Below are 25,209 nucleotides of genomic sequence, written 5' to 3'. Positions count from 1 at the left end.
TGAAAGCAATGTGAGAGCTGAGCTGTGAATGTTAATTCAATGGAGATAAACAGCATGGCTGAGCGATGCGTGAGAGGAACTGTTAATGCTACAGGAATGTGATAATCATCTTCTCAGGGCGGGGGGGCGGGGGGAATATTCCTTGGGACCACTATTAAAGAGAAACAAGGGTTGGAAAAGCAGAGGAGATACTCCTAAAGAAGTAGTCCTCTGACCCTTCCTCTCTTGCTGCTCTGACTGCCCCCTCAAATCCCTGTCTCTTAGCTCTTTGTCTTCCTCATTGGGCCCCTCCATAATCTTGCCCATGTCTAGACTTCTTCTCTCATTCTTTTCTGCTCTCCACTTGCCCCTGTGCCCCACCGAGTCCTCTCCCCTTACTGCCTTTCTGTGCACTTGGGCCCTAATTCAGCAAAGAACTTAAGTGCCTGAACTTGTGGTTAAATCCCACTAAAGCCAACCGGATTTAGGCTTGGTCTACACTTAAAACAGCTGTTGACACTGCTATGGTTCCCAGGGGCGTGAAAAATCCACACCCTGAGCACCATAGCTGTGCTGACCAAGGAGATGCAGCTAGGTTGACAGAAAATTGCTTCAATCATCCTAGCTCCTGTCACTCAGTAAGGTGGAGTTCCTACAGCAATGGAAAAACCCCTTTCATTGCTGTTGTCTGTGTCTACACTATGGGGTTGCAACTGCATAATTACGGCACTATAGCTCTGCTGCCCTAGTGCCCATAATGTAGATATTCTTTAGGCTTCAGTGCTTTGCTGAATCAGGGCCTCTCAACTTTGCATTTTCTGTCATGCTCCCCCTTATGCTTGGAACAGTTTCCCATGTCCTGCCCAGCAAGCTCTCTCAAATGCTCCTTCACATCCCTTCTTAAACCTACTTCCTCCAGGAATCCTTCCTACCTTATTCTGCTCACCAATAATCTTGCCTCGTTCTCCCTTCCATAAACTGTAGTGCCATATTCTGTCTCTCTTAGATCATAAGTACAGACGAGTGTATATTTTTGTTTGGTGCCAAAACAAAGAACCAGAAAAAATTATTTTGGGTGGTTTTTACCCTTGAGGGAAAAAATTAAGCGCCTCTAACTAAATTTAACCACAAAACATCATTTTGAAATGAAAAGTCAGTGTTTCATTTAGAAAATGTCTACACAAGCCATTTTGACTTTTGACTTTCATTTTTTATTCAACCAAAACTGTTTTGAATTTGACCTGAATTTGTGGATAGTTTTTGTTCATCACAAAACTGCATTTTCCAGCAAATGAACTATTTGACGAAAAATTTTTACCCAGCTCTAATCAAAAACTTCTTAGGGCCGTGGATGTACCTTACTCAGTGTTTGTAAAATACCATGGCCATTTGTGGCACAGTCTCAGTGATATCTGCACTCAGTAATGAAGATTATGAATAGGTTATTCTGAGGGAAGTGAAAAGCTTTCATCCTGAGATACCCCTCCCTGCTCCCCTCCTTCCCTCCTTCCCAACACTGTGTGGTTTTATTCAGACCTGACACGTCACTGAGTGTCTTTCATCTGGGAATTCCTTTTGCTGGTCTTACAGCTGCAACTATAAATTGCTTCTGTGAATCAAGCAGGAATGAAATAACTACTCTAGCTTATGAATTATTTTATTAGCATTTCAAAAAGGAATCTTATTTCTGTACACATTGCCCGTTTACATTGCACTTAAAATCAATGGTTGGAGGTGGAGGAAGAGTAGAGATTGTCAGAATGTTCAGTGACAGTTTAAGTGTCTCAAATTATCATTCAACTGAAGGTTCAAATGCTAAATGTTTCACTATAATATGTTCTAAGAGATGTGATTCAACCCATTGAGCACTGGGGGGCCAAATCATGGTAGCATCAAATCCAATGGCAAATTCCTAACAACTTCATAGGAACAGGAATTTGCTCCAAATGCCTGATTCAATGTCTAGCTGTAAGAAATATGCAGGGATTGAGCAACTCAAAAAGAGGTTACATGTGAGTTTTGTGCCCTGCTGGCACAGTCTGCTGGCAGTCACTGGTTTTGCTTTTTACAGCTGATAGGTTCTTACTAGACTATAGGAAAAACATTCTTTACAGACTTAATGATATGTTCACTATGTTATCTGCTCCAGAGTGTGTCAAGGGACTCAAGACTTGGCTCACTCACATTTGCTATCGCTCAAAGGAGCAACATCTTTGATAATTATTAGGTCTCTTACTTAAATATCCATGGAATGACCATCTGAGGCACTTAATAACAAACAGTGTATTCGCCTGATGGCCACCCTGTTCAGCACTTAGTCTTCATGCTAGCAGCCAAGGGGACACAACCACATAGATGAGATGAGGAATCAGAGGGCTTTAAAAGTTGAGGCTGCACGTCTTGTTTCAGATTTATTCAACTCCCTTCATGAACTCCAGGAATTCTGCAAAGGAAAGGAAATGAAAGACATGTATTTTAGATGACAACCAGAGAGTCAGTGTGTAGCACTTCGCACTCTTTCTGGGTATCTCCAGAATCACCCTTTTTCTCTCACCTTTTTTCTCCCCTTTACAATTCCAAATGCCTAACAACATAGCTAGCTTTGCTCCAGTCACGGAGGGGTTTGTTACTCCTCCTGGAAGTGCCACTAACATGATTCAGCACAGCGAAAGACCGGCAGTACAGAAAGACTTGATGAGGCTTACTAGCTGGAGTCTGGGCTTAGTAGACAGATGATCAAATTTCTCTTATAAATCAGCATAGCCTCACTGAAATCAATAGATAGATGCCAATTGACATCAGATGAGGATCTAGCTCAAGATCTCTAACGTTCAGAGCAACAACTTTCTAAAAATGCCCTGTGCATACAATTTGAAACTGCAGCTCCCATTTAAAAAAAAAATCATATTCACTGGAGCTGGAGAATTTTAGAAATTTGACAAAAGTTAAAACCCAACCCTTTTATTTTATTTTTTTTAAACCAGCTTCATTGAGTGATGAAATTTTAAAATTCTGACAAAATGTTTTTGACAAGCTCTCGTGTGTGTAACAGTTTTATTTTCAGTTTCTGACAGTGACGATGACTCCAGAACATGGATTGTGCTGGAGACTGGTGTATCTGTAGGTATGATGAAAGCTCTGATCCTGCAGCTTGGTGCATTCAGGTGAGTCCAGGTGCCCGCATAGAGCCCCTTTGAAGTCACTGGGGTTCTGTGGGGCACAGGAGTCCACTTGCATGGAGTCAATTTCAGGATCAGGGCCTACGTAATTATATTCTCTGAAGAAGGTACCATCCAAGACTCCCCACTATGAAGTCAGTTGTGTTGCTTGTGTGTAACGGAGAGGAGAATTTGGCCACTAACCTCCTGTTGTCAGGCCTCTAGCCCTTTAATGCACCCTCATCGCCAAGAGTTTGATAACGGCAGTGTTGCCTCTGTTTCCTTTTTGGTATTCTGAAATGTGGCCTATAGCACTTGGCCTCTCTTTATAGCTCCAGACCCTTTGTCTGGTCATTGGAATCTCTCCCCTTCTGGGGTGGTAAGGGGCCTCCCGCCAGTAGGCCTGGGGCCCAGTATCCCTCTCTCCCTTCTTCACCAGGGAAGGAACAAAGGAAGCAAAAACAGAAATAAAGTCCAACAGTCGTATGTTAGGGCTGCCAGTCCAAATCTGAGGCTTCAGCAGTTCCTGTCCCTTCCCTCCAAACTCACCCTCTCCTCTGGGTCCCAGCCCAAGAAATGTGTATTAGGCACTCACGGGCATTTGTTTAGTTTCTGGGCTGCTTTCTACCTACAGACTTTGTAGGTCTCTTCCTTATGGCACCCTTCTGCCTGGAAGTTGGTATCTCCAGGCAGCTTTGCCTCATCTGATGCTGTGGAGCTTCCCTATGATGGCTCCCAGCCTCTCCAGCAGCCACCTTGTTCTGTTTGGTTGCTGTTTTTTATCCCAGCTGTTTGCTCACAAGCCATTGAGCCCACAGTAAGAGCAGTGATTACTCTCTTCATTCTGTGTCTTGCTGCTGTGTGGGGTCTATACACCCATCACGCCTTCCTTAGGTAGTTCTGGCAATAACAATAATACAGAAGTGGCATAGGCAGTTATAAAGCAGAATCTTTATCAATATCATTCTTTGTATGGTCTAGGGAAAACCCCAGCCAACTCTCCAAATTTGTACCTGCAACTTTGTATGCATAATAAACCATATCTATGTGAGCTAAGGGGGCACTTTGAATACCTCTCACCAAACAAAGTAGCACTCGTGCAAGCAAATTCAGGTGTTTGTTCTCCCCAAATATTGCACATGTACATTTAGAAGCTATTTTGAATGGGTGGGACTACCAAATGTCATGTTTCAGAGCCTGAACCAAACCTTCTGGAATTTGGAGAGGAAGGATTGGATCCAGATCTTGGTTTTGCACAGGTTCATTGCCTCTGTAATGGGTGGAAACCAATACCTGCGTCTGAACATCCTTCAAGATTGGGGGCAGAGGGTGTAACTCTGTACCTAGGTCTGCAGCCTAATTTTGAAGCTGGTTCATACTCTATGAAAGACCAAACCCTAATCCCATACCCATACACTCTCAAACTGTGTGGGAATTAAAACCTGGATCTGAATTGTGAGTCTTGGGCCCATCTCTAATATATACTACTTACATCTTTTGTTAAGGTTCTGAGTTCCTGAGGACAATAGAGATCCCATTTTTATTTTTAACCAAATTTAAATGCCTACCATCATAGTCAATCTTGCCATCATTGTTTTTGTCTCCATCCTTCATCAGTTCCTCTATGTCATCTTCAGTGATGGTCTCTCCTGTAGCCTGCAGCATGATCTTTAGTTCATCAAGGTCAATGTATCCATCAGCATTTCTGTGCAATGACAGAATGGCTCAAAGATAAAAACCAAAATACTATAAATAGATGGACAACCGCACCCCATGTTACATCGCTTCCACTTGGTCTCCAAATCTGTTTTTTATAGGTGAACTGGCCTTTAGTGACTCATTCTCTTGGGTTTCCTGTCATGAATTGGTAGAATAAATAAATGACTGGACACAACTCTCCCCTTTCTGCAGGTCTCTATTGGAGTAACCCTACGGGATTTGTGTGCCTCCTGAGACAAAGAAAGCAGAGAGTAGTAACTATTTGCTTCTGCTAGTGAATTAAGGGATGGTCTTCATGGACAAATAGTACATGGAGAAGTAAAAGTCTTTTGTAAGTGTTGAAGACCTGATTCAGCAAGCTGCTGAAGCATGTGCTTGGGTCCATTTTGAAAGAGGGAAATTCTTTGAGTTTCCCTGGAGGAGATATTTTTACGTACCAACTTCTGCTGAAGGGGAAACGTTAACTTATGAAAAATAATTTCAAAAGACAGCTCTTAATACTATATATTTCTTTTTCAGAACTACTTGTGGCACCAGATCTACTCAAGATTCACGTCTCTGCCTATTTACACAAAAATTGCCAATGTCTGAGCTGGCTCAGCCTATAATCTATCATCCTAACAATTAGATACAGGAATCGTCAGAACTTAATTACAACCTAATTTCTTTCAATAGAGCCCATGCACAAGATTTCAATGAGTCTTAACTATTTGAAAGTTAAGAGTTAATATCACTTGGCACAAAAAGGGTCTGATGCAGAACTAACTTTCTAAAAGGACCCGTTTTAAAATTAATTTTAATTTATAAACTTATGAATGGCTTTACTTGAAATTTCTCAGAAAATTAATTCTATGTTCAAAGAATAAGTGCCGTCGTTTTTTGTTCTTCAGATATCACAAAGTGGTTGGTTGCTGCTTTCAGCACAAAACTCAACTCCACTGTAACTATGGGGACATATTCGGCAGCGCCATAATATCTAGCAGTGTCGTTTGTTTTAGTGTATTACATTCCAGTCTCTTACTTATCAAACATTCTGAAGAGATCTGAAAGTTCCTCTTCTGATTTTCCTTTGCTGTCATCTTTCATACATCGGACCATCATAACTAAGAACTCATCAAAGTCTACAGTGCCGCTGCCTGAAGGTAAAATAAACGAGGTTTAGATTACACTACAATCTAGAAGGCAATCTTCCATGTTTTGCTTTGTTTGTTTGTTTGTTTTGACAAACAGGCATATACATAAAACAGAGATTAAACTTTTATTTAGTAATCCAGCCACAGACTTCATCTTAGTAGTACTAAGGAGTGGGTAACAGCTTATGGAATGGATTCACCATTGACTTGCACCTTATGTAGTCATTTAAACAAGTGCAAATTGAATATAAAACACAACCACTGGTGTAAATGTGTGGAAAATTCTGATCTGGTAGCATTTGACACCCTTGTTGCACAGATGTAAATTACTATGGAAGGTGCAAGACAGTGGAGAATCAAGCACTATATTTTTTATGCTGATGTTATGTTATCATTTGTTGTTTAAATGACACTGGCAAGATATTTTCCTTAATTCATAGCATAAATTTTCTTGCTTTTGTGTTTAACAAGCTTTTGGAAGTTTGGAACTGAAATCTTTATCAGTTTCTTTCCTAGATTGTTTTCCGCCAATCTGCACATGCTGATTTGTTATTGTGAAGTTGTTTGAGGGTATATTGTTGTGCGTTTACATATCCACACACTGAAGAATTTGTTTTGGGATTAAAAAGCTGCACATCTATAATTCCATGGAATTTGCAAACACAGAAGAAAAAAAATGGTGAATGAAATTTTCAACCTATAATCTTTGATGTGTCCTCTTCTGTATGCATCCCTATACTCCCTCATCGCTATAGTATCTGAGCACATGTGTCTCTTAAAAAAAGTTTGAGAAATCTCTTTGCATCCGTTATAGTAGTAATATTTTTTGTGCCTTCCATTTGTTACACTGTAATATTCAAAGGCATCTAAGACACTTAAGCATTCATTGAAATTCAGTGGGTGTCTGGGTGTTTGAAAACCTCAGCTTTAGCATTTTATAACCTACGGCCCCAGTCTTGCAACTTATTCCACACAGGCAGATCTCTGCACCCATTGAGTCCTGTTAGAGTTCCAAAAGGGTGGAGCGGTCCACCTGCATAGTTCAACTTGCAGGATTCGGCCATATGTGCCCACAATAGCTCTGCAGTGCACCAATTTATGCAGTGGGTAGTGGCTTCCAACTGGTGCACAGCATGCTGCAATGCCATTGCAGAGATGAAATTGTGGCCAATGGCCTTGTGGCCAATTCAAAGTCTTACACAAAATGGCATTGTATCTTTATGATCCACTCCACAGAACGTCTGTATCTACAGTATTACCAGAAGTGATTCCCCTGCATTAACCAGTGTTGTTATTCAGTTTCTCTGATTCAAGAAGTACAAAGGAACAAGTAAAAACTTGTGGTGTGGTTCTCTGTTTCCAGGGTGTCTCAACATTCCTGGTGCTTGGGATACTGATCTACTTTCTCAGGTGGAAGTAGAGTGCGCTCTGTTTTCTTTCATGTGATTCTTGTGCCTGGAAAGCCTGCCTGACCACTAACTGCAGAGTATTTAAGGTCCAGCCAATAACTACTGTGATTCTGGCCCCCTGTAAATGCTTTGCAGTGCAATGAGACACCTAGAGGATTTAAGAGAATAGCTCACCATCTTCATCCACCTCATCTATCATCTCCTGCAGCTCCTCAGGGGTTGGATTCTGCCCCAGCATTCTCATCACCTTCCCCAGTTCCTTTGTGCTGATGCATCCGTCCTCAGCACCCAGGACGAAGATGTCAAAGGCAGCCTTGAATTCTAGAGAGGAAAAGGAGAAATGGAGGGGTTTGCCCTTTTGATATGAGTTAGCATGCAGGAAATCAGTGGGAGTTTCATTGCTGTGGTGATCCAAGAATGGACAAACTTCAAAGGTGTGTCTGCGGAAGACTTTTTAGCTGTGTCAATGGAAGTCAAACTTAATTTCCTCCACCTCCCTTGCATTGGTGTGAAATCAGTCATCCTACTGGGCTAAGCTCCACTCAACACCCAATTTAACACAGTGTGATCAACCCCAATGGAAGAACCTGAGGGATTCTTTGTCAGCTATTGTAAAGTACAGTTGAAGAGTCTAGAGTAGACAGAGCTTAATGGCTCAAAGTTTGGATAAGTACCCAGAAGTTCCAACCAGAGGCTGCTCAAGACAATCCGCTGCCTTAGGCAAAGCTTCAGTGTGCTGCCCCCCCTTCCTTCCACAGAGGGGACTATGGGGGTATGAATTATAGAGCCCTCTAATGTGTTGCACTGTAACTGCCCTGTATAGACCTTCTGGCATGAACTAAAGGGCACCTAGTCCATGTTAAATTAGTCCAGTTGACGCAGGACTACATCAGCACAAACTCGCTACCTTTTCATTCCAGCAGGGTCTAGATGGAGCCATTAGAGCTCTTTACGTTACAGAGCTTTGCAGTCAGGGCTGTCCCTAGCTATTCTGGGGCCCTATGCAGCCTCCCCCCCCACAGAGGAGTGGGGCCCCAAGCCTCCGCAGTGGGCGGGACTGGCTTGGGGGGCAGATGGGAACCGCCCCCCAGCACTCTCTGGCGGCATGGCTGGGGGCAGGTCGCTGCACTTCCCGCCACCAGTGAGTGCAGGCCTGGCCCAGCGGCAGTCCTTAGGGAAGTGGGGGCGGGGCAGGAGCTTTGGGGCTGGGGTGGAGTGGGGGTGGAGCTGTGGTGGAGCAGGGGTGCCCCAAATTTCCTGGTGTCCTACGCAGCTGCATACTTTGTGTATGGGTAGGGACGGCCCTGTTTGCAGTTCACACCTCTGTAAATCACCTGCAGCACCGTGTAGACAAGCATGAGCATTTAAAAAAAAAATCACTTCTCCCAGAAATCTCTATGCCATCCCCAGAAATCTGCTCCTCAAGGGAGCTGCCTAGTTTACCTATAGTGAGAACAGCCCCTGGTTCCAACTTCTCCACCACTGAACTTTCCAAACATCTTAGCTCTACAAAATTGGGCTGGAACTCTCATGAGAACAGGCTTTGTAATAGGATTGCTGGTACTCCCTTTCCTTATTATTATCCAAGACTTTTGGCACGTAACTACCCAGAGGCCCCTGTTCAGCACAGAACTCCATTGGTTTTCAAACTAGGGTAGGCGAGCTCTCATCAGGGGATACCCAAGGAAAAGCCTGTAATAGCGGACAATGCACTTTATTTAGCAAGACCTGGCAAACGAATCATAGGTATATTATGACCCTATGTCAGCAGGGGGTATGCAGTAGACTACATTATTTGGAAAGGGGTACACAGCCTAAAAAGTTTGAGAACCACTGTGCTAGATTTTGGCTGGACACACACAAAGATTCTGTGCTTGCCCCAAAGAGCATTAAGACCAGAAATACCATGAAACATTATTGTAGCAATTCCACTGCCAGCCTCTTAGCTCTTTTCCTAAACTTGGGGATTAGAAGTCATTTGCTTTGCATTGTACTTTGGCAGCTGGAGGTATGGTTTTTCACTTGTGGCAGCAATTGTTGACCCTGAGCTGGCCTGTTCAAGCCACAGGCTAACACTATGGGTTGATAGCGGATTGACTATCCATTACAGGGAGTATCTTCTGTCTACAATGGTGTAAGAGTAAAGATACACATACCATTTTTCTGTTCTTCTGTCAACTGCTCAACCTGTGATGAAAATAAAAAGAGAAATTCATTTTTATTAAACTTAATCATTATCATTAATTGATAATACCACTTATACTGCACACTATTTGTTCAAAATGCTTTACAACCCTTAACTAATCTTCACAATAACCCTTCTTGTGGAGTAAGAGGGTCTTTTACCTAGATAGTTTTGGCACAGCCCCCCCGCTTTTTTTTTTTTGGTATATCGCATTATTCTGTTCATCTTTTTTAAATATTTTACACTCTTCTGGAGTTAACATTATTTTTAACCAGAGTACGAGTCTCAGGCATGTTGCATGATTGGGTTTTAGACAGTCAGGGCAGCATTTAATTATGCAACGTTGGGGGACTGAATGGGAGGAGCATTTGTCACACCTGAAGAGCTACTGTGTGTGGTTCTTCCTATGGCTGATGTAGATGTAGAACAACTATAATTTTACAGTTAGCTTAAGCCAGATAATTGCATCAGGAGTAGTGGAGAGCATCGCTGTGATGCCTCCTTCATATTTGGGAATCGGACACTGAGTCGTTATATTCCATGGTCTGTTCTGGGTGACCGCAGTCACACACTGGAGAGTTTTTAATTTTTCATTTGTGCATCATGTATCTGCAGCTGCCATGGTTTGTGTGGGTGCGGCTTAAGGTTACCCATAAGCTTTGCAGAAGACTGAAGCCTAGGATCTTCTGCATTTGGTCTTTCATAAGATGTTTGTTTGTAACTTCTTGAGAACTCCCTTCAGCTTTCCAAGCTTCATCAGTATTGAAGTCACATTTCAAAGGGTAAGCACATCATCCAAAAGGGCTTGTATGACTTCAAGCAGTGGTAAGGGATGTCTTTGAGGTCCTGGTGGATGGGAAGACTACTGTCCCTCGATTCATTAGACTTCCTGGAGGGTTGCAGCATTGCGGCGAATGGATGGGCAAGTGATGTGCAACAGCAGGGGCATGGTGTTGGGATCAACTTGATGGTTCCAGCGACGCAGCACATTGCAGTGTTCAATTGGACATCAAGAAGTCAAGTGTGGCTACTTCTGGTCCATACCAGTGCAAAAGTACTCGGGTAGACAAAGATGCTGATGCCTCCCCAGCTTGTGCTTGCCAGATTCTGGACCAGGTTGACCCTGGTCTTCATCTTGGTGGGTACCTTCTTCAAGAGTGGAAGATGGCTGCCTTCATGTGGTCCACTCTATTAAGTGAGAAATCACAATTAATGCCATCAACCCAGAGACCAAACATAGATCATTGGGACTTCTGTTCTTCCATTTTCTGTTATAGTCTTACATCATTGGTGCTCTAAAAGTGTGCTGAAAAGTGGAGGTAATACAGAGTCTGAAGAGGAATTAAATAAGGATAACAAAATGAAATTGCATTACTACAGTTTTATGTGAAAAATCTTAGTGTAAAATTCACCCTGCCAAGTCCTTGATTAAGAAGGCTTTGTGCTCTGGTGGGAATGGACACCTGGAGCTATGGACAGAATGGAGGGCAGCTCCACAGTCCTTCCATAGTCTATTGAAGTCTGTGGGTAATCCCAGAATGAGTGGACCTGGCCTGTCATGCCCTTGGTCCAATCCCCAAACTCAACATACCCATGGCCTTTGCAGGTTGGAGGAGCATCCTACTCTGCCTTATATAGGATAGCGGCTTTTCCCTGCATGTCTGCTATGCATCATATGTAAATGAATTCCTCTAGTCAAGTACTGAATTAATACCAGACTGTAAGATAATTTCCATCTCCTTCCCTGGTTATCAAGAGCAAACAAATAGTGGGGGCTTAGTGTAAACTTGAATTAATAAGATACATCTACAGGAACAGAACATAAGAACAGCCGTACTGGGTCAGACCAAAGATCCATCTAGCCCAGTATCCTGTCTTCTGACAGTGGCCAATGCCAGGTGCCCCAGAGGGAATGAACCAAACAGGATCCATTCTCTGTTGCCCATTCCCAGCTTCTGGCAAACAGAGGCTAGGGACATCATCACTGTCCATCCTGGCTAGTAGCCATTGCTGCTGAACTTATCATGAACAGCAAATAGGATTGTGTAGTTGAGTCATGTGCTAGTGGTCTGGACCAGTGGTTCTCAGCCAGGGGTATGAGAACCCTGGAGGTACTCAGAGGTCTTCCAGGGGGTATTCAGTTCATCTAGATCAGTGTCTCTCAACCTTGGGGTTGCAGCCCCCAGGGGGGTCATGAGATGGGTTTGGGGCATCACAAGTGCAGGGCAGGCATTAGAGGGTGGCAAGCAGGGCAATTGCCCAGGGCTCCATGAAGCTAAGTTACGTGCTTCAGCCCGTGGGCAGGGCTTCAGTTTTATACAAGGCTCATAAGTGAAAAATAGGTTCAAATATTGCACTGAAATGTAAGTACACTATTTATAGCCCTTTCAATTTATTTTATAATTATATGGTAAAAATGAGAGAGTCAACCATTTTTAAGTACTAGTGTGCTGTGACATTTTGGTATTTTTATGTCGAAGTAGTTTTTAAGTGAGGTGAAACTTGGGGTACGCAAGACAAATCAAAGTCTTGAAAGGGGTGCAGTAGTCTGGAAAGATTGAGAACCACTGGTCTGGACAATGTTAGCACCTCTCCTCTTATCTGAACCTACTGCCGCCTCTCAGTTCATTCCTTCCTGATGTTAGTGCTTCATTTAATACCACAGACCATAACATACTACTCAACCAGCCTGCTGAATTCGGTGGCACTTTCAGCTCCTTCCTGGTTCCTTTCCTCCAGCAGCTATCCAACTGCTACTGCTTGTCGCCACCCACACTCCCCTGTCACTAGGCGGCTCTATTATGATGCTTACAGGGTTCTGCCTTTGGTCCTGCTCTCACACCATTTCCCTACCCCCTTTCTGAATTCAGTCTATGTAAATGGGACCCAAATCTGCAACCACTTTACCAGCCTATAACATAAGGCCAATGAACCACAGTCATTACTGGCAGCTTCCTCAACTTCTTAGTGCTATATCTCCATTGTTGCCAATACACTCTGTCCCCGAGCTGTATCATGATCTTTATTCCAGTCTTGGGCCCTGACACAGCTTTATCAATGCCCCTTAATCTGGAGCTGCAGCACCCTGTCTGCTATTTCAGCCTTGGGCCTTTGTTGATAATAGCCTTGTGAATTTCTGCTAGAAAACTGTTGCGAGGGCAGAGGCAAAAATGACCAGCATTTCTTACTGAGAAATGTTGACTTTTAACAAAACACACATGCAAAGGACAGATCAGGGAAGCTGATCCATCCATATCAGATGCTGATAACAATAGCAGCAGGATTCTTGTTCAGCATTGCATCACGAAATCTGAACCTTTTTGTCCAGCAACTCATGATGGAAGGAAAGCAGCTGCAGGCTGCTCTTTCATTGTTTTGGCAGTAAAATAGGATAGCTGGGGACTCTGAAAGTATGAGCTATGCCCAGTAAATAAATGCCTATTGCCACTTTTGTGCCTTCCATGTAACTCAACTCTTTCGGCATGTTAGCTATTTATAAGCCCCCAATGATTGAGGTGCTGGAGATAAAGATAAACCTTCTGATTGTTCCCAGGAACTGAATGGCACTGGTATTTATCCTTGGACCCTTTTATCTGGACACTTGTCCTTGGCACTGTTCTTAGCACGGTTCAGTGGAGTCTGAAAGCGTTACCAAAATAGCTCTGCATTTGTATACCCTTATCTAGACATGAGTAGGCAAGATGAAAATCCACTGGATGCTGTTGGTGCATTTAGAGAAATTGGTGGGAACTAATTCAATGCTTTATTAAATGTGCCATCAACTTGCAACAAACCACAAATGGTCAATTCCCTTGAATCAAGCTAAGCCTCTTTAACTAGTGCCCTTCTTTGTGTGCATAAATTTATAAATATAGGAATGTACTGTACATAAATTAAATGATGGGTAACAATAATGCTAGGAAGATCAATTCATTGCAAGGCTCTGGTAATAAGATAATAAACCATGAGATGTTTCAGAGTAGCAGCCGTGTTAGTCTGTATTCGCAAAAAGAAAAGGAGTACTTGTGGCACCTTAGAGACTAACAAATTTATTAGAGCATAAGCTTTCGTGAGCTACAGCTCACTTCATCGGATGCATTTGGTGGAAAAAACAGAGGAGAGATTTATATACACACACACAGAGAACATGAAACAATGGGTTTATCATACACAATGTAAGGAGAGTGATCACTTAAGATAAGCCATCACCAGTAGCAGGGGGGGGAAAGGAGGAAAACCTTTCATGGTGACAAGCAAGGTAGGCTAATTCCAGCAGTTAACAAGAATATCAGAGGAACAGTGGGGGGTGGGGTGGGAGGGAGAAATACCATGGGGAAATAGTTTTACTTTGTGTAATGACTCATCCATTCCCAGTCTCTATTCAAGCCTAAATTAATTGTATCCAGTTTGCAAATTAATTCCAATTCAGCAGTCTCTCGTTGGAGTCTGTTTTTGAAGCTTTTTTGTTGAAGGATAGCCACTCTTAGGTCTGTAATCGAGTGACCAGAGAGATTGAAGTGTTCTCCAACTGGTTTTTGAATGTTATAATTCTTGACGTCTGATTTGTGTCCATTCATTCTTTTACGTAGAGACTGTCCAGTTTGACCAATGTACATGGCAGAGGGGCATTGCTGGCACATGATGGCATATATCACATTGGTAGATGCGCAGGTGAACGAGCCTCTGATAGTGTGGCTGATGTGATTAGGCCCTATGATGGTATCCCCTGAGAGATGAAATTCAAGTGGTTTATGATCTCCCCAAGACCCCATGATCTATTCCTGGCCTTTTTCTTTTAGTCTCTGTATCTTCTTGTTTTGGGGATTGACTTCTTTCATTACTGCCTCAGTGTGTAAATGCTGAGGATGCTGTCAGGATACATAAACAGTGCCATAAGGTGCTGTCGTGGTTAGTCCTTTTTTGGCTTTGTTCTTCATTCACTGTTTCCATCTGAAATTGTGCTGGTGAGAGCCAATCAACTTTGCCTTGCTTTAGTTACTCTCTAGATTTCTTCCAGTTTAATATTTTGTTACAGTACATATATTTAGGATCTTTCTTTATGAAATGGTCCAAGAAAATATCCTTTTCACTCAGTTGTACTGCATTTTAGAACCACGTTTGTGCCCCAACCCAATATTATTTTGCCTTTGTAAATTAATTACAGTACAAATGCAGCTATATTAACCTACTCAGGACAGGAATCCCACTTCATCTATCTACATTGCAGTTTTTACTGGTTCTCATCAACATCGTATCTGAATGTGCCCCAAACTAAAACAAATTTGCACAGCAAAGTCTCTACTGGACTTCACGGAGTCTTCTTATCCTCTCTCTTTCTTGGCTATAGAACACTAGGTTTGGAGTAAGAAGTTTGTTGGTATGGGGGATGGAATTTTTTGTATTTGTGGCCCTTTTTTGAACTAAACTCAGACTCCATTGAAATCCATGGAATTAGATTAGGGATTAATTTGGTTTTCTGGGTCTTTGACCTGTATGGGGTTTAGCAGGTTGAGAGGTATGAAAGAGGCTGAAAGTTGTGTATGGGAAACCTTCTTCTATCAGTCTCTTGACTCTAATTCTTTCTTTGTACTAGAGAATGTATTCTATCCACCTGACTGACAGATCCATTTGGCTAATTGTTAGCATTGCTGGCTTTCAAAATGTTTCAGCGTTTCTTCATAACAATGTGTGTGATGCCTCTAAACATTATGGAGCATGAGTCTAATTAAAGAGCCAATTGCAGAGACATGAATTTTGTTTTCTTCTATAGGTCACTTTTTTATTTCATTCTTTTTGAAGACCTGGACTTTTGGCTCACTGAACCCAAGAGGACTGGGGTCTGTAGAATGGAGTCCCAGCTCATACAGGTCATAGATTAGTCTAATATGAAGGACAACTTGTTTTGTTGCCATGTGTCAACCATGATCCTGTTCCTTTAGGACATCTTGAACTTTTGAAAGAAATATCCACATTTGATTTATCTTCATGCTCTTGATAGAAATGTGAAGACCAACCTAACCAATTGTTAGCTATCTGCAACACCATATATAACCCTATAACCAATCACAAGAGTCATGTACAGAACATGGTAACACAGAATTTAAAGTACAGGGATTCATGCAATACAGATTCCAGAAAGATACCACTCTCATGTTGTTCTGCCTTCATATCATCAGCTATTTAAGGTACAAAATAATGCTGCATCTTTATTGGGGGGAAGACAGAACAGTTTGGGTTTATACAGTTAGCTTGTTATGCAATGGTTGAAGGCAAAACTGCTTTCTCTTGTCCTCTTTAGAAAGCACATTTTACATTATAATTTTTTGCAGTATAGATATCAAGAACAAGGAAAGAGACATTGCAAATCAGATCACTTATTTCCTAAGCCTTTATCAAAAGGGGTTTTCAAAATATATTTTGCAGAAAAACATTCAGCCATGGAAATTGGAAATGGCAGCATTTTAATACACGAAAATAACAATGCTTCTTCAGTTCCTCATTGAAACAGTAGACCTGTCAGGTCCTGGATAAAGCAGTAACCATATCTGATACTTCGGTAGATTTTTCAAAATATATTTAAAATTACACTTACATGCCATCTCTCTATTTCACAACACAGAACCAGAGAAAGACTTATTACAAATAATTTAGTAGCTTATTTTTAGAATTATCTGCTTACAAGAAGAACATTACATATTTAGAATTGCCATTGCATGAAAAAATCTATGTTCAGAACTAGAAGGTGCCTCACCACAACTAACATTCCTAAGTGCATTTCATTGTTACATTAAGTACTCGCAGTGTAAAGACAATCATTGTTGTGCCTTATTGTGGCTTTAGGAATCAGCAAAAACTCTTTGAAACATCATTCTAATACAACAAAGGCACCCTCACCAAGGTAACTTAAATATATTACTTACTGCTGCCTTGTAAATATCATCCATGGTTAGTTACTGCTGGTCAGGAGTTGGACAGAGAGGGCAAACACTACAGAGACAAACTTCAAGTCTTTGTCAGCTGTCCCCTCCTTCTATCCCTGCTAATATAGCAAGGTGTCAGCCCTAAATGTGTCACTCAGGGGCTGTTGCTCACCACATCAGCAAAATAACATATATCTATCAATGATACCCACTCCAAGCAAGAATTCCTCACCCCTGTGAGGAGGGAGGGAATGGGCACTGTGCGAGGCCTACAGCTGGCATTCCAAGGGCCTGATCCAGCTCTCATTGAAGTCAGTTGGCTTAATACATTAAGTGAATACTGGCAAATATTCGTGTCAGGCTATGGGTTTGATCCTCTGGAGTTCCCTGGTAAATTTCCCTTTGAAGTCAGTGAGAACAGAAGGGTGTCCGGAACTAAATATTGGCATCTGTTTGAACAACTAGCCCCTTTCTTTATAATAAGCTGGACCCAAACCCTGGATCCAAACACTCCCAATACCTGGAATAGTTTGGGTTCTGATCCAAACTATCTCTGCTTTCTTTTTTTACAGAAGACAAACAAGTGGAAGAGCTTCCAATGAGCAATTTATATACATTTCTCCTCTTCAGAAAGTGAGTAAGCAGAAGAGGCTATCACTTAAGTTTATGCTATTTCTATCTCACTGCACAGCTATCAGGAACATAATTCAATGGGCCATTGGGGTTCATCTACAACTCTGCCACTGACTCACTGAGTGACCTAAGCAAGTCACCTAACCTCTTAGTGGCTCAGTTTCTCTGTCTGCAGAATGGAGATATTTAATACCTAGCCTTCTTTGTAAAATACCTTGAGAGATGTTAAAGAAAAGGCTATTAAGTGCCACTATTGTTATATTGTATTGTAAATTCTCAGTTACCTAGTGATGCTCACGAGTGACTTCACGACTCTCTATTCACTCACAAATGTTGGTGCAAATCCTGTCCTCAGTTATACGGGTGCAAATCCATTGAAGTTGATGAATTTACTCTGGATTTTCTCCAGTGCAGCTGAGAGCAGAATCTGGCTCAGCAAGAATAAGTTTATTATCATTAATTGTACTATATGCATAAATAAATACATGAAAAGTGTTCGGCACATTACTAAAGATCTTGGAACAAATATGGAATCCATGGCGAGGTCCTTTTCCTTTAGTAATCCGGGGCTCCCTCTTGTGTCCAAATGCAGACAATAAGAAAAGCAGCAAAAGAAGTCAGCCAAACGTGACACCCACGTGTTTCTTGGACTGTTTTACAAATTAGCCAATACCAAAAGCAACTGCCGTCTCTGCCCTGTTGAGAAAAGGGATGTTCTATAGGGGAGAGGATGGCTCTGAGGACTGATAACATGATGTAAAACTCAAGTCAGTAATGATCATTTATGGCCTAATTTCCAGAGGTGCCGAACACCCACTTAATTGCAAGTTTTGGGGGCTCTGCACCTCTGAAAATGAGGCTAAAGGTGGTCTATGTGAAATGAATTTGGTGGCCTCTATCCAGTTCTCTTTGGACAGGTATCCACATTGGCGCTAGTCAAAAAATGGGAAAATGAGTTTGAGAACAGTTTTCAAAGTTTTTTTTTTCTGTTTTGCAGGCATGGAAATGAACCTGTTTTCAGTTTTGCTCCAGAAAAATTATGTGATATTATTTACTGAAATTGACTATTTTTCATTTACTGACCAACTGGTTTTCAGCAAGAAAAGATGACTTCCAGTAACTGAGAAGTTTCCATACCAAAAAAATTACCAAAAATACCACCAAAAATGTAACCAAAAAAGGAACCTTTGGTTAATGCTAACAATAGTTTGCAAAAAGGTTACTTTTCCATGGGGGGGCAGGCATTTTGTGCAAACATTTTGACCATCTCTAATCCATATCATAATTAGCATTCATTGGCAGCCTTGCTGGTGGTTACAGGGAGGCCAAGGACCAAATGGCCACAGGAACACTCCTGTGAGAAGTAGTCGTTCCAGGTTAGGATGGATGCACATTGCCAGAGTGGCGGAGGAGAAACTTATTGTGCAGTTGCCAGTGTTTTAGCTGTTCTGCAGGCTCCTGCTAGCCTTGTTACACCTGTTCACCACACACAACCGGCCTCTTGTCAGCATCAGCCCAACACAGAAATTAAAAGAAAAGGGTTATTTTTTTTCTTTTTAGAGCATATTAGCCTTTCATAGGTAGCATATTAGTAGGGGTTCAGTGCTTTGGACACACAAAGGTCAGCACACAGAAAAGTGCTTTGTGGCTGTGAGTCATGGCCACTTTTCAAGAATACACTATGTTAAGGGAAACTGAAGCAAAAAGAGCTCAATTTGTTCATTCAATGGACTGGGAACAAACCCCAGGAATCATGACTTCCAGTCCCCCTGTTCTAATCTCTCGACTGCACTTCTCTCTAGCTCACAGTTTGATTGAGCGAATGTCATTGGGGCTTTATAATCAATACAGAGTAGTAGTTCGATCTGGGTGTTACGAATAGTGTAGCATACTATACAATAACAATTCTTTGTCAGAAAAGTTCTATTCACATCTGATATGTTATTTTATCCATTTTTGTTTCCCAGGCAGATAATACAGGAATCTGTGCCAAATAATACCATACTCATTTCAGGGAGCTAATGTGTAAGCCTGTTTGTGACCCCACCACAGCCTTGAAGATCTATTGTGAAGCACATCTGTAGTGGGCATTATTCTGAGTGTGATGCCCAGTTCATGCTCACTTTCTGCTGCTCTGGGAGGTGATTACTATGAGTCATTCCCCTATGTAAAGCCTGTGGGATGCCTCATAGTATTTTTAGTGCCTGGTCCAAAGCCCTTGGAAGGCTTTGGCTTTTGATCAGGCCCTCTGAGAAGTGAAACAGTGATTTAGTTAGGGTGAGCAGAGGTTGGAAAGCTGTAACACATCTCAGTCAATGGTGTTTTGAGAAGGCAGAAGGGAAGGTGTCTTTCTCTGCTCACCAACCCTTGCTGTAAACAGCACAGTGCCTGTCCCCTGTGAATAAAATCCCTGCTCGCCCATTACTAGTATTTGTCTCCACTGAATGAAAACTGCAGTCACTGGTTGGTTATGTGGAATTCTACAGAAAAAAAATTAGCATGCTCCTCTTAAAGTATAAGCGCTGATTAGATGATGGAAAGGGGTTGTAAAATGTACTAAAATCCCTATACCCAGAGTCCAAAACCTATTAGCCAGAAGGGAAAGTTACTTCCCTATCCTTGCGCAAGGACCAGGAGCATGACCTGGTTAGAAGCCTGTCACAAAGCTCCCCAGCTCTGGCTGACCAGAAAGGGTCACTGTGATTCCCATCTATTCCTAGGCCCTGCCCTGTGTCTCCCTTTTTCGTACGGTCCTTAGCAAATGGATGTCTGATATGTATCAAGCTCTCTTCCCTCCCTGCCTCCTGATTGCTGTGATGGGGAAGCTGCCTTTTGACTGTTTCAGATAGAGAACTTCTTTTTTCTCCTCCCTCCTCTCGGCAGTTGGAGGGGGAATCTTTCTCCCCTCACTGTCCCTGCCTCTTGCTTGCTGCCAAGAAAAGGTGATTTTTTCTCCTCCTCAAACCAGCCTCCTGATTTCTGTGAGTTACTAGGAACAAAGTGGTGGTGTTGGCAAGGGGTGCATTTCAAGGAGTCCCATCTAATGGGGAGGGGTTACACACACCCCAGTGTGTTCATTATAAATAAGTGCTGAGGTGCTACAATGATGGAAACAAAAAATCCGTGAACTACAGAAGCTGCAGGGGGTAGAGGCAGATGTAGTAGCTGGAACTCCTTGAAACACTTTTTAAAAATGAAATTATTCAACAGCGTCCCTTTAAAAACTAACCTGCTGTTTTGGAAAATCAGTCTCAAAAGCTTTCCCTTATTTAAAAAGACAACACTAGCACAGTAATGTCTCTAATCATTGTGGTGTTGTAAATTGCAGTGCTTTGCACAATTACTGTAGAATGCTGTAGTTCACTGACTACAAACACGAAGTAAAATTAACCAGACTAGTTTTCTTTCCGGAAAGAATTTACCACAAAACCTGAACAAATGGGATCAATGGGGAAATGTGAATCCTTTCATTTTTAATAATCTGAAGTTTATGATTAACACAAGTAAAGAAAAGCTTTCAGTATATAGTCTGATCATGCTGTCCTCATGGATGCAAAACTCCTGCTGACTTCCATGGCTGTTTGCTCTCCATTTTGATCATCATCCTCCTTTTGTGGGAAATCAAAATACAGTGCTGGTTACTGGGAATTGTTTCAAAGGGCATGCTCTTGCAGTTGTGGGAGGGCCCCGAATGCCATCTGCTTCTGAATCTCCCTGTAACCTTTAGATGTGATTCCCCAGGGAGCAGCATGGAGGATGCTAACATTCCTGCTTGTCCACAGTGTAGCTGTTTTGCGGATAAACAGAACATCAGTCTGCCGGATGTCAATACAGCAGAAATTCACTTAATCTGGAGATCATGGGAGGCAGTACATTGTGGGTGGCAGGCTCTTTGTAGTACAATAACTCTCATTTCTATAACCTCATTTGTCTGTTAATCAAAACCATCTAAAGAGAGACGGGTGGGAGGGTTGTGTACTGATTTCAACACATTTTCTGATGCAGCTATAGTCCACTTTACACACTCTAAGAGTGGCTCTAAGAGTGACTGTCTTTGGTTACACAAACAGGGAAATCAAAAAGGGGAAGGAGTGTAAGTCTCTGAGCTCTTAAGAAAGATTTTTTTTTTCACTAGTCACAAGGGAGGGCTTGATATGGCAAGGGGCTGAGCACGTTCTGTAAGCTATTGAGTGCGCTCCTCTCCCTGCAAATCAATTGCAGATAAGGGTGTCTAGCACTTAAGAAGATCAGACCCTTTGTGAGCTCTTGAATTTATTCAAGCAGGTTAAATGCTCAGTTAGGGTCAAATTTTCCTCTATTACATCAGTTCAACCCTGTTGATTTCAATAGAAATTAAATGGTGTAACGGAGAGGGAAATTTCACTCTTGGTACTAAAGCAGTATTGTCATGTGGTTTTATCCTCAATAGACTAAATTCTGCACTGTTTTACATCCTGTGCAACCCCAGGTTAAATCAACACAGACTCTGACTCTGTGTTTGCCTAGTAAAGTAAGCTGTAGCTCACGAAAGCTTATGCTCTAATAAATTTGTTAGTCTCTAAGGTGCCACAAGTACTCCTTTTCTTTTTGCGAATACAGACTAACACGGCTGCTACTCTGAACCGCATAAGAACATAAGAATGGCCACAGAGGATGAGATCAAAGGACCATCTAGCCTAGTATCCTGTCTTCCCAAAGTTGCCAGTGCCACATGCTTCAGAGGGAATGAACAGAATGGCAATCATCAGATGATGCATCCTCTGTTGTCCAGTCCCAGCTTCTGGCAGTCAGAGGTTTAGGGACATGCAAACCATGGGGTTGCGTCCCTGACCAGCTTGGCTAATAGCCATTGATGGTCTGATCCTCTATGAATTTATCTAATTCTTGTTTGACCCAGTTATACTTCTGACCCTCACCACATACTTGTCAATGATTTCCACAGGTTGACTGTGCATTGTGTGAAGAAGTACCTCCTTACGTTTGTTTTAAATCTACTGTCTTTTAATTTCATCAGCTGACCCCTGGTTCTTGTATTATGTAAAGCGGTAAATAGCACTTCCTGATTCACTTTCTCAACATCAGTCATGATTTTATAGACATGTATCATGTCCCCCTTTAGTCATCTCTTTTCCAAGCATGACATTTTTGTGTAATGCTTCCTTAGACAGTGATAGAGAAATGTCTGATGGGACGCTGACTGCATATGCTAATCCTGCCACCCACGCACAGTTGAGAATTAATTAGGAACAGGAGAACAGGATGAGACAAGATGACAAACATGCCAGTACAGCAAATTGTTATTTATCTAAGAAGATGGAACATTCAGAGGGATCTTAATTAAAATTGCTCTCTAAAAATACTTATCTCATTATGACACAGTGCTTAGCAGCAGTTCCTGCCAACACTGTGGTGATGGCAGAAGACCTTCTTCCTGGAATGTATTCATCTTAGGTCTTTGTCTTCTCACAGGCACTATTCCCTTTGAGGCCACAAGCTGCGGGAAAAAAGGCCAGCGCTCCCACGCTCAGGGAAGGATAAAAAAAGCATGCATATATTAAGCTGGCATTTGCCCTTGGTGGAAGACTTGTCCTGCTTATTTACTGTCCAGTCCCAAGGTGCTCCTATCTGTTCTCAAGACACTGAGACTCTCAACACTTACTCTGTGATTCAGTTTTCCCATCTGTAAAATGGGACTAATGATACTTACCTCCATTGTAAACTACTTTGAGGTCTATGGATAAAAAGTGTTACATAATGTAAAAGGGGATAATGATACCTCCTTGGTAAAGCACTTTGAATTCTAGTGATGAAAAGTGATATATAAGAGCGAGATATTATTAATCATAAAATAATATCATGATAAATTCTACCCTCATTTACAAAGCATAGTGTAAGCAATGGCAGAATTTAAACTGTCCTCTGCACTGATTTGGAAAAAGAAAAGGAGGACTTGTGGCACCTTAGAAACTAACAAATTTATTTGAGCATAAGCTTTCGTGAGCTACAGCTGGACACCATCATAGGGCCTAATCACACCAGCCACACTATCAGAGGCTTGTTCACCTGCACATCTACCAATGTGATATATGCCATCATGTGCCAGTGATGCCCCTCTTCCATGTACATTGGCCAAACCGGACAGTCTCTACGTAAAAGAATAAATGGACACAAATCAGACGTCAAGAATTATAACATTCAAAAACCAGTAGGAGAACACTTCAATCTCTTTGGTCACTCGATTACAGACCTAAAAGTGGCAATTCTTCAACAAAAAAACTTCAAAAACAGACTCCAACAAGAGACTGCTGAATTGGAATTAATTTGCAAACTGGATACAATTAATTTAGGCTTGAATAAAGACAGGGAGTGGATGGGTCATTACACAAAAAGTAAAGCTATTTCCACATGTTTATTCCCCCCCCCCCCCCCCCGCTGTTCCTCAGACGTTCTTGTCAACTGCTGGAAATGGCCCACCTTGATTATCACTACAAAAGGTCCCCCCCCCCCCGCTCTCCTGCTGGTAATAGCTCACCTTACCTGATCACTCTGGTTATAGTGTGTATGGTAACACCCATTGTTTCATGTTCTCTATGTATAGAAATCTCCCCACTGTATTTTCCACTGAATGCATCTGATGAAGTGAGCTGTAGCTCACGAAAGCTTATGCTGAAATAAATTTGTTAGTCTCTAAGGTGCCATAAGTCCTCCTTTTCTTTTTGTGGGTACAGACTAACACGGCTACTACTCTGAAACTGATTTGGAAGGTTCTATTTACATATGGGCCAAATTCTAGTTTCAATTACACCCCATGCAACCCCACCCATTTCATGGGACATATCTCAGATCAGAATTTGCTCCATAGTTCTCCACAGGTCTTTATTTTAATTGAATTAACTTAACTCCTAATTCTAATCCTTATTTTTAATTAATTCTTCTATCATCTGTGTTTCTCTCTCTCTTTCCCGCCTATTTTCTGTATTTCCTAACTTCTTATAGTATTTCAATCAAATTGAGCCTAATTCAATCCTAAATTGCGTGGGTATAACTGAGGGGAGAATTTGCCCCTTCACTTTCTTTGTCTGGCATCCTTAGATTCTCTGCTTTCTTCTCTAACGTCTACATCCGGGGTTAGATTCTGTTATCAGTAACACTGGTGTAATTTTGAAGTAACTACAATGCAGTCAATGGGCTAGATCCTTATTGGTGTAAATGGAGTAAACAAAGTGGCTTTAGTGAAGTCAAAGTAGTTATGTCAATTGACACCAGCTGAAGATCTGGCCCCATGGATTAACATTGTTGTCACTGAAGTCAGAAACTGTTCCACCCTCTCTGTTCAGCCTAAATTGCCATTTCCAGCTACCCTGGAACATTCTAATTCTGGCAATCTTCAGATTAAAGTGCTTGTCCATGTCAGGCAGGGGCAACTCTGGGACAAGATTTCCTCACAGAGCTGTTCTGTTGAGATGCTTGTGAAAGCTGCCATTACCACATTCTTATGCTGTCACCTGCCTGAAAGGCAGGGCAGCTACCATTAGATGAGTAAGACCTCAACTGGCTATTACAACACTATTCTCTACCATATTTCTTTTTGTTTCCAGCCCTATGTACCAGGGAGGGTATGCACTGGAGGAAGGCTCCTGGAAAAATGATTTACTAGGTAGAGTGTATTGCATGAGTAACCCTCCTGGTCTAGGGTGACCAGACAGCAAGTGTGAAAAACTGGGACGGGGATGGGGAGTAATAGGAGCCTATATAAGAAAAAGACCCAAAAATCGGGACAGTCCCTTTAAAATTGGGACATCAGGTAACCCTTTCCTGGCCTGATCCATAGCCCCGCCCCTAAACTGCATGCCCCGCCCTTTGAGCCATAGCACTGCCCCCAAACTGAAGGCCCCGCCCCTTGAGCATCAGGGTCCGCCCCTCCCCCCGCGCGACGGCCCGGCCTCCAGCGCCGCCTCAGACGCCGCCGGGTCGTAAGCCCCGCCCCTCGCGTGTGCTAGTCCGCGGCGCAGGCTCGCAATAAAGTGGCTGTGATTGGGCCGGGCCGCTGCCTTGGGGGCGGCCGGGGGAGGG

The 25,209-nt window shown here is 42.3% G+C and overlaps 1 protein-coding gene across 1 annotated transcript; it reads right to left on the bottom strand.

Annotated features, from left to right (window-relative positions):
• Positions 1-1,620: 1,620 nt before the first annotated feature.
• On the bottom strand, positions 1,621-16,662 carry TNNC1 (troponin C1, slow skeletal and cardiac type). The gene is made up of 6 exons (XM_038410549.2): positions 16,504-16,662; positions 9,555-9,585; positions 7,573-7,719; positions 5,878-5,992; positions 4,706-4,842; positions 1,621-2,422 (listed from the first exon to the last, which is right to left on the bottom strand). The coding sequence occupies exons 1-6, from the start codon at positions 16,525-16,527 to the stop codon at positions 2,391-2,393; spliced, it is 486 nt and encodes a 161-aa protein (XP_038266477.1). The 5' UTR covers positions 16,528-16,662; the 3' UTR covers positions 1,621-2,390.
• Between the last annotated feature and the right edge of the window lie 8,547 nt (positions 16,663-25,209).

The sequence above is a fragment of the Dermochelys coriacea genome, chromosome 7 (assembly GCF_009764565.3).
Source record: "Dermochelys coriacea isolate rDerCor1 chromosome 7, rDerCor1.pri.v4, whole genome shotgun sequence".
NCBI lineage: Eukaryota > Metazoa > Chordata > Testudines > Dermochelyidae > Dermochelys > Dermochelys coriacea.
The sequence above is the reverse complement of the archived record's forward strand: the minus strand, read 5'-3'. Positions and strand labels throughout refer to the sequence as shown.